Genomic DNA, 10911 nt, shown 5'->3' with positions numbered 1-10911 from the left:
TGATTTGGCTAATGTTTTAAATATGTATGCAATACTATTGCAAAAACGTGCTGCCAAGTGGTGCTGAAGTCGAGCTATTACTAAAAATAGCCAAGTGAGAAAAGGGGCCGTGAAGGTCAGACTAAATCGGCCTGTTGCACCATTGAGTATATTGAACGCTCCTGCAATTGGCCCAATGGATGTGATTTTCCAATATTATTATGCGTTCAAACTTTTAAGGTATTTCGTCTGAAATAAGTATATGTATATTGCATTTCTGTAGAACAATGATTCGCACCCATTTTGAAATTGCCACCTACTATACTGTAAAGCTTCTAGGAAATTCACTATAGAACCGGGTCATTGTTGCCGCCAGAGAGTGAAGAGGAAAAAATTTATTTCGCTTTGCCAATAACCGTGCTATGAAATGCCGCACAACTGGAGAATTTCAAGAACGGATATAACACTTTCCTTAGGTTATTTAAAGCGGCAAATGACCACCAAACCTTAATCTTAGCAGACAAATGTGCCAATGAAAATCGTAAACGTGAATTGTTGGTGAAAATGTTGGACCAAAAAGTTTCAATAAAATATATATAAAAATTTTGGGCGGGACGAAGTTCGCCGGGTCTGCTAGTTGTTTATACGACACATTAAGCGCTTTGACCCAGTTCGCTGTGATTCAAAGCGGATGCATAAAACAAATTTCAATACGCTCTGAATTTCAAAAGTGAATTGACTCGAATTTGATTTCAAATCGGTTTTTTATTTCTCAAATCGGTTAGAAAGCATAGAAGAAATTGACGGCCAAGTCCATCTCGGTGAACGTAAGTTCCGCAGGGCTGTCACTACTGCTGCAGCTCGCTTGATACCGGCAGGATGTATAACGGACCCACGTCCAAACTTCCCTGCCGAAGCGGCTGTTCTAGCCGATGAGCGTGATAGCCTACGTCAGGCCGATCCCGGAGATCCCCGTATCAGGGATCTCAACGCGGAGATTCGGCAACTAGTAAACGTACATAAGCGGAAGAAGTGGGAGGAGCATCTGAAGACCTGTAACTTCACCTCTGGTGTGAGCAAGCTTTGGTCAACCGTGAGGTCACTGTCCAATCCGACGAAGCACGACGACAGAGTCGAAATTTCCTTCAGCGACCATGCTTCGTCGGACCCGGAGCGATGCGCGAGCTATTTTAGCCGCCTGTTCATACTGCATCCTCCGGTGGACAAAGCCAAGCGTCGAGTGACCAGAAGGCTGCACAAACGGCCAACAAACTGTGCCCCCTTGCTTTCACTTGCGGTGAAGTTCAGGTGGCCATCGGGAAGGCGAAAGCCTCCAAATCCATGGGTCCCGACGGAATATGCATGCTTATGCTGAAAAATTTGGGTCCTTGCGGGGGTAGCGTACCTAACGGAGGTCCTCAATTTGTCAACTTGCTCTACTAAACTATCTTTAGTTTATGTTTTTCCACGGCTCGCACATCTTTACTAATTTTGTTTTAAATAAATACCATGTATTTTTCGATTTGACTTAAATAGGTCATATTCGAAAATTGATAACTTCCAGAACTTAATTCACATCATTGGCTTCAAACCGATTTAAAGTTACCTGTGAATAATTAGTTTTCATAAAAACCCACCAACACTTTACCAAAGGTCCAAAGTAAATGATATAATGAAATAACACTTTGTACAAGCGCTCCTTCCATATTTCTGGGGTCATATGACCCATTGTGAAGTCTGATCGAGTTTTAATGAGACTGGCTCGATTCTGTCATTGCATAGCCTTTTGACAACTGTGTCAACTTCTATAGATTTAGTTGTAAGAGGATATCACCCTATTTCTTTTAAGCTTAAAACTTTTAACGTGGGAGTTGACCGGAGTCCAGTTTTAAACATGTTTTATTAGTCATTATTATTAAATACCACATTTAGTGCGAACATTGGGGTAATGTAAACGGAGCGGTTTTTGTTATAAAATTTATTTAATCTAACAGAGTTTTATATATTATAACTCAATAAGGTTTAAGTCTTGCCATAGCTTGCATTCGCTGAACTGAGGATAACCGTTTTCCAATTCTCTCGCACGATCTTCTTCTGATAAGCCGTTTTTTTCCTAATTCAGGTAAAGAGCCTTATCCTTAAGCTGGTGCGAAATGATGTCTTTTAATGATTAGCTCACCCCGTTAGTTTAAGCAGAAGGAATCTATTCATTGATTTTTGGAGGATAATTATAAGTTTTTGGTATATTTAATTTTAATTTGATTTTTGATGTCGAAAATTCGGATTTTCAACGAATTTGTTCAACATTATTTTTTCAGCAGCAACTTCCAAAGCGAATAAAACTGTCAAATAAATACTATGAAATTTAAACCTCATAATGGTAGATCTATTGTCTAACGATCTGCATTGCAACTTTTTAATACATTCCAACAATTGCTGTACAGAAATTGCTGGAACGCGTACCGATTTTGAGTGAACGATGCTTTATATGGTTTACAATAATATATGTTTGGTTGACTGTGCATCTCAGAAACGAAATTGTTTTTTTTAAACCGTCAGATTAAGAAAACCCCTCCAGATAATCGTCAGATTATGGAACAGGACGGCAAGGGCATCGAGATGAACCTTCTGTATGAAAATCTGGCGCGCTCGAGTAAATCCAAATGGCGATTTTTTTTGCATCTTCAAGAAGAGCCAGGAGCTTGCGTCACATCTGAATCGTCACATTATTGAATGGGAGGTTCATTCGGGCGCATTTAATATCACTTGTGAATATCTGACGCGCTCGAGTAAATTTTTTTGTTACCCATCTTTGACCCTTCCGTACGCCAAACCCCACCATGCAAACCGGCAGATTAGCATATTCCCGTCATCAGAAACACGTTTGATTTATTCACTGTTGATATCTGACGCGCTCGAGTAAATCCATGTAACTGTTTTTTTTTGTTTTTTTTTACAGTTTTGGAAGCCTGTAGGTCCTCTACCCATCGCTGGATGGAAAAACATCACATGACCTTTTTTTCTTCATCATCATCATCTTCGAAATCCAATAGGTCAAAATGACGCTCGAGTAAATCCCGATTTAGCATCGTGGGCTCCCCTACTATAAGGTGTTTACCTATTTTCCCAGTGGGGGATTGCAATATGTAAATAAATTAATAACAACTTACGCTTTTTTAACTTCGCTTTCCGTCGCATTTCTCGATATGTCGAGAATTTTATAATAGTCTACCATTGTTTAAAGTTGTTTTTGAACGAAAATCAGAATTTTTAATTGAAATCAAATACCAGTTATTCTTTCAGATATTGATTTGTTCAAGTCCACACTAGATGTATTTCCAACAGACTACGAAGAAATTTCTTCCTAAATTAGTGAGTTATCTGAAAACATAAATAAAATGCTTATATTATTTTCAAGATTTTACCCTTGATTAGATATTATACTATATAACAATATATGTTATGGAGTCGAGCACGTCGATAACGATGTTTTACCTGCAGTTCGTGTGTTCAAATATCTTTGAACATGTCGTCGCCTGGGTAAAAGATTGTCGGTATGTTAATTTCAGCAGGTTGTGGGAAATCGCGATTGAAGTTTGGAATGCAAATTCTCAAAAACGCGAAGATAGATTTTCTCCAAAGTCTCTGAAAATGTTACTAGTTCACAAAATTCTCAAATTATTTATTTTTTAATTAGTTTTGAGTTTATGAAGGATTTTCTTTAGTCAAATTTTGTCGTAGGCGTCATTTGGCCAGAATTTGGCAGACATATTGTATGAAATACGACAAAATGTTATAAAAATTTCTACCAAATTAACGCCATTTTTAAGATATTGATTAGTTTAATGTGACTGCATCACCAACTAAATTTTTACTAAATTATCGAAAAATTTGCAGTCAATATCTCGGAAACTAAAGGAGATATCTAAAAACTGATAACACCAATCGAAAGACATTATTTCAAAATATATAACTGCATCCAGAACTAAAAATCGTTAAAATGGCGCTTACGACAATCTTTTACCCAGGCGACGATGTGTACAGTAGACCGTTCGTTATTTAAAATTTTTTTCAAATATACAGTTTGCCGGGCAGAAAAAGATGTCTTTTAGTCTAAAAGTAAGCTGTGCAAAATTTTATTCGAATATGATTACTCTAAGTACTTGCGCGTTGCATTTGAAAATTTACATAAAACATATGCAATTAGGGAAAAAAGTTTTTAACAAAATAGTTGAAAATCATGAATTTTATAGTCACTCGCTATGTAAAATAACTCACAGAATCTGAATATGACGTCAAAAATAAAAAAAAGTAGAATAGGTTTTTAGAACTTGCGAAATTATCGTTTTTTTTAATTTTCAATTTTTTTGCATTTTCAATTTTTTCGAAAAATATCCGGTTCTGATTATCACACCGCAAAAAGCTCTCCACCAGATTAGAGGTCTTCGAAATACCTATGAACTTGCTTCGCAATGTTTTGCAACCAAATTATCAGTTTTAAGAGGCATCTGCAAATTTATGGGTGAAATCGGACACAATTTAAAGTCGCATCGTTATTCTACTGTGAATTACACCTAAAAGCCTTTTGTTCTTATTTTTATGGTATATTAAAGCTTATTTAACTTCAAAGTATATAGATCCAAATCTTTTGCAAATCGATTTGAAAATAGAAAATTTATAGCAAATTTAATAAATGATATTGGATTCAAGCAACGTATCGATACTGTACAGCACATTTGATCGTAAAATCAATTAAAATATCATTTCCATTGGCATGTTATGCACATCGCAATTAGAAAAACAGCTGACAAAAGTCTTGTTTCATTAAGAAATAGTTTGTAATAATTTGTATCTTGTCTTGGCTGGCAAAAAAGTTGATGAAATAAGATAAATTCAGATAGCAAAATAACATTTGATTTTTAGATAAAGTTTGGAAGTTTCTGCGGGGTAAATTTATACTTGTATCTTAGCGTGGACCGAAAATCCGCTTTTCTAGAAATTTTATTGGTAATAGCAAAAATATGATGTATTGTGGAATGATTTTCCGTCATCCCTTGTCGGTACACGGGTTCTGGTACACGGGTAAAATGACATACAAAGTGGCCAAGGTTTTCTAAAAATTCAACAAATGTAGCTACATAGGGCAAACTGGCCGTAAGATTAAAAAATGATTGCGAGAACATATAAGAGACTACAATAAGAGGACACAAAAACCAAGCGTCACACCAGAATCAAACTTCGCTAATGATATGATCGAAAATAAATGTACACCAATGAAAATTAATAAGGCAGCCAAACTCCTCCACGTACAGCATAAAGGACGGCGTTTGAACATATTGGAAAACATGGAGATATACAAGCAGAAAACATTTCAAAGGAGAATTATAAACGAACAAACAAACACCGTATCCGATGTAATATTTGAACCACTCAAGATGCTGTACGAAAAATATGAGAAGACCCCTGGAAAAAACGCCAACGCGAGGATACATACCCACGCCGCAGAAACCAAGAAAATGAAAATAACGGATTTCTATCTGCCGGCACAAGCAAGCAACCTAATACCTGCTAAATAACGGAACATAAACCGACGCAATCACGAAAACCAAGAAAATAAAAATAACGGATTTCTACCCGCCGGCGAATACAAGCAACCAAAAAGCACCTACCTGTGAGATAATGAAACAAAAGCGGTCGCACTTAGATGGGTATGCATGACCTAAGTAATGACAGTTAAAACAGATAGTAACACGAATACATAAAAAGCGGAAGGAAACACGAACCCTTAAGAACGAAAAATGACACTGAAGATGGCACAACGCCGAAACCGGTTTGTCTCCAAACCAAATTTGACAAGGGATGACGGAAAATCGTTCCACAATACATCATGCTCCTATCCTGTCGGAAGCACAAACAACCAAAAAGAAGCAAAAATATGGTTCATTATGCTCTAAAAACAATCTGTGTGAAAGATGACAATGTTTGGTCAATATTTTAGGCTCGCCGAAATTCGGATAACTTGCAGTTTTTTAAATAAAATGCTTTAAAAACTATACGCGATAAACGGAAAATTTTGAAAATTGTAAAATGTAGAGTTACAAACCTTTTGTTAATTGCCATTTAGTTATTTTTTAAAGCAGTGGAAGATCGACCTACCTCGGTAGCCAGTTCGAAAACGCCCTATCTCAGAAAACTTTTCAAGAACGCCCTACTTAAGAATTTGATTGAAAAACGCCCTATTTCAGAATATTATTGAAAACCACCCTAACTCAGAATTCGGTTCAAAAACGCCCTATCTCAAACGAAAATACATTGAAAATAAGCTGAGATAGGGCTTTTTTGAATCGGCATCTAAGATAGGGCGTTTTTCGATCAAATTCTGAAGTAGGGCGTTCTTGAAAAGTTTTCTGAGATAAAGCGTTGTTGAAAAGTTTTCTGAGATAGGGCGTTTTCGAACTGGCTGCCGAGATAGGTCGATCTTCCACTCAGCCATCGATATGAAGTGTACACATAAGTACTGATTGCACATAAAATTGCAAACCAGTTAATGGTGTACTTCAAAACTTATGACATAATTAATTTTTCACCTCTTAAAAATTACATAAAAAATTCACTTGTTTTCATTTTTTTTTTTTAATTAAAACATCTATAGCTCAAAAGTTATTCAACAAATTGATTTAAAATTTGTTTGAGGCTTCAAGTATACGTCTATGAATTATATCCAAAAGCAACCAGCTTGTTATAGTTTACAACAATAATAAAATAATGTTTTTTTAAAAACAAGCTTTTATTTAACATGTACAATCACAGGAATAAAATAAAGTAGTGTAACAAAAGATTTTTTAGCAAGAAAATTTTGTCAGAACTGCACTAAAATGAATAAAATAAAATAAGTTAAGGTCTCGTTAAAGTTACTAAAAGCCATTTAGTGAAAGGAGTTATTCAAACTCGAATGAAAATTACTAACAATTTGTACTAATTTACTTCGTTTTTAAAAAAGCTTGTCGCGCGAATAGCAAACCGGCATTTACATATCTGCATACATACATATACATACCTAACCAATTATGCATGTACGCTGAATTCGCCGACAAGCTTTTTTAAAAACGAAGTAAATTAGTACAAATTGTTAGTAATTTTCATTAGAGTTTGAATAACTCATTTCCCTAAATGGCTTTTAGTAACTTTAACGAAACCTTAACTTATTTTATTTTATTCATTTTAGTGCAGTTCTGACAAAATATTCTTGCTAAAAAATCTTTTGTTACACTACTTTATTTTATTCCTGCGATTGTACATGTTAAATAAAAGCTTGTTTTTAAAAAACATTTTCTTTACATTATTTTATTTTCTAATTTTTAGTCCATTTATATAAGCGTTGTATATTAAAAAGTGTTATTTTATTTTATGTACAAAATTTTGCAATAGATATTAAAATAATTCAACTTGCAATGAAAGAGAACAGAAGACTATGCAAGCAAAATGTTTGTTTACGTTTTGTATAAACGTACATATGTACATATAGCAGCAGTTAATTTCATTTAAAGAAATGGCGTGTCGTCCATTTCCGCTGTAGCATATGTAAATGGCATATATTTAGGCGTAATATTTAACTTCTGGCGGGGCGACATCTGGAGTCCTCTACTTCCTACAACGAGGTTCATATCTAGACTAGGTTGATATCTCGAATTTGCCACAAATAGCTTTGCTACACTACCGCCGCGGCGCGCCGGCAGGTTTAACAATTTTATAGTGGTTTTACGTTCTTTGGCAAATTACGCTCTGTTAGCCATAAATCTTACTATTTTTTGGCCACCTTTGAATCAAGACCCCTGGACCATATGGGGAATTCGTTTATATTTTAAATTGCATTGTCATCGTGATTATTATTATTATTATTATTATTTATTTATTACAGCTCTCTTGAGCCTAGTTCATTACAATATATGTAGACTTAACCTAGTTATTTAATATTACATTGCTTAAGCCTAATAAAATCATTTGGAAGGGCATTCATACATGGCAATTACAAGTTGAAATTGCGGAACAATAGTAAACGGAAAACAGATATAAAGTAATACATTACATTATATTGGGATAGATTTACAAAATTCAAACAACTTTCTTTTAAACTCATTGATGTTTTTACATTGCTTGGCAGTATTTGGTAATTCATTATAACTTTTAAGACCCTTGTAATAACGATTACATTTATCAGATTCGCTTTTTAACATGGGTAAATTGAAGTCATTTTTCTTACGTGTATCTTTATTGTGTACATTGCTGCCATACTTTAAGTTAATCTTTAGGTATTCTGGTAAATTATCTTCAATAATGTTTTTAACAAATTTCATCGTATAATAAAAGTGCTGTTGTTTCACACTTAGCCAACCAAGGGCTGATAACATGTCTCTAATGGGCGTGTCATATCGTTTTCGAAGAATGAATCTCATTGCTTGGTTCTGTTGTTTCTGCAATTTATAAATTTGGCTATCATTCATTATGAAGAAAATTGTTGGACAATAATTGAGGAGAGGTTTTATTATTGATCCATATACCATTATTTTATATTTCCTTTTCAGTAATTTGCAAGTACGCCGCATAAAGTACATTTTTTTGCTATTTTGCTTACGGTATAGTCAATATGATCATTGAACTGTAGCTTCTCATCAATTTTTATAGCCAAGTACGTAAAGCTCCGCACCCTTTCTATTTTTTGTTGGTTTATGTTTAAACTACGAAGTTCATGCATATCAATATTTCTTCTGGATATGACCATGTATTTGGTTTTACTTACATTTATTATAAGTTTGTTTAAACATAGCCAATTATATATTTTATTTAAGTCATCTTGTAGTTTTGAAACAATATCAGTAATATGGTCACCACTTAACATGATTAACGTGTCATCAGCGAAAAGATTAATATCACAAAATTTAATACCGTTGGCAATATCATTTATGTATATATTAAATAATATAGGTGCTAGCACTGAGCCTTGAGGTAGACCAACCACTATACTTCTTTTGTCAGATACCGACGATCCAATCTGTGTTCTCTGGTAACGATTTGTAATAAGACTTTGAAACCATTTTAGCTCAACGCCTCAATTTATTTAGAAGTAACTCTTGATCGATGGTCTCAAATGCGCGCTTTAAGTCTAAGAAGACGGCAACTATGTATTTATTTCTGCTCAATTCTTCTTTCCAGCGAGCTAATACTAAGTTTAGTGGAGTTTCACACGAGTGCCTTTTCCTAAAACCAGACTGTTGTGGCATTAATATTTTATTAGTTTCTAAATATTCTATTAGTTGTTTTTTAACTACCGTTTCAAGAATTTTTTCATCACTAGGCAACGTATTAATTGGTCTCATCTCGTCGGCTCTGATTGTGTTCTTGACTTTCTCAATTGGCACAACAATAGATGTTTTCCAGTGATCAGGAACAACACCATATTTTAGGCTTTCATTAATTAACTGCGTGTAAAAGTACCCTGTATATGTTATAGAGTCTTTTATGACTCCCTCAGATAATAGTTTTTTTCCTCCAATTTTATTTTTAAAACCACTGACAATTTCAAGCACTTCATCGGTTTCGATTTCTATAAATTTAAAGTTATGTGTGCAATTTGGAGTCGTAAAGGATTCTTTTTTACCAGGTTCTATATTTGAGGTAATTTCAATAATGCTGTCAATAAAGTAGTTATTTAGTGATTGTGCGATCTCATTTTCCGTTGTGTACAAGTTGTTGTGAATTAACACTTTATTAATGGCGTTTATTTCTTTTGACATACTTATGCAATTTTTTAGATGCTTCCACATTGATTTTCTATCTCCAATATTAACTGTTATTTTATGCTCCAAGTATTTAACCTTTTTAACCTTTACCATCCTCTTGTATCTACGTTTGATTGTATTATAGCCACTCCAGGCCCCTGTTTCTAATGCTATCCTGTAAAGATTATACTTTTGTTTATTAAGGTTTGCTAATTCAGCATCATACCACTTGTTCATGAGCTTAAGCCTTATTTCTTTAGTGTATGTTAGAATGCCCATTGAATGCGACAAGACATTAGTTAAAAATTTCGATTTATCATCTATGCTTAATTTCGAAAAATCCCTGTAGTTGTATTACCTCAGTTGGTGAAGAAGATTATCACTTGTGTAATTTTCCCAAGATATAATAAATTTGTTTGCTCTCATTTTATATATTTTCGCAAACTCGATCTTGACATAAATTGTCTCATGATCGGAGATCCGATGCATATCCATTCTTTGACACGAAATGTTTTTGCTATTGGTAAATAATAAATCAATCATGGTTTCGACCTCTCCCGATTTCCTAGTATAAAAATTAATTTTCTGAACCATTGAGAAGGACTGAAATAACTCTACCAATCTTTTACTGTACGTTGTAGCTTTATATAGATTTATATTGAAGTCTCCAATAAATACAGTATTATCATCTAGGCAAGTATTGTTTAGAATTTCACTGAGGTAGCTGATAAAGCTGATGAATTTGGCGAGTGATATATTACCCCTATTTGGTATTTCGGGGTAACATTTCCAATTTTTAAAAGAAGACACCAAATATTTTTATCCCACGAGTAATTAACGAGAGTTTCATATTTAATTGAGTGATGGACGTAAATTAAAACACCGCCAGTGTGTCTACTATTCGAGTTGCATCTAATTAGGGTGTAGGTTTCTACCTGTATTTCGTGGTTTGTAATGTCTTCGGTCAAACAGGTTTCTGAACATAGCACCAAATGGGGCTTACAAATTTCTATTAGTTTCTCAAGTTCACACTTATTAGCTGTAATACTGTTTATGTTTAAATAAATGATATTCAATTCATGAATACTTCGTTGCTAAACTCTAGTTTTGCTTTTGGCTTGAACGTATTTTTGGTATGCAGGGCAATCCAAACTGA

General features: G+C 34.3%; 1 protein-coding gene across 1 annotated transcript in view; it reads right to left on the bottom strand.

Moving 5' to 3' along the window:
- Positions 1-3574, bottom strand: part of LOC118743573 (dnaJ homolog subfamily B member 6-like) — a 34575-nt gene extending 31001 nt beyond the window's left edge. Inside the window, exons 1-2 of the mRNA XM_036476338.1 lie at positions 3475-3574; positions 3150-3360 (exon numbers count right to left, since the gene is read on the bottom strand). Of these exons, the coding sequence (XP_036332231.1) occupies positions 3150-3214 (65 nt within the window). The 5' untranslated portion in view covers positions 3215-3360; positions 3475-3574. The remainder of the gene's footprint in view (positions 1-3149; positions 3361-3474) is intronic.
- Positions 3575-10911: the final 7337 nt, after the last annotated feature.

The sequence above is a fragment of the Rhagoletis pomonella genome, unplaced genomic scaffold (assembly GCF_013731165.1).
Source record: "Rhagoletis pomonella isolate Grant_MI unplaced genomic scaffold, Rhpom_1.0 Rhpom_scaffold_00007, whole genome shotgun sequence".
NCBI classification, from domain to species: domain Eukaryota; kingdom Metazoa; phylum Arthropoda; class Insecta; order Diptera; family Tephritidae; genus Rhagoletis; species Rhagoletis pomonella.
Note: the sequence above shows the minus strand (reverse complement) of the source record. Positions and strands in the feature narration are given on the sequence as shown.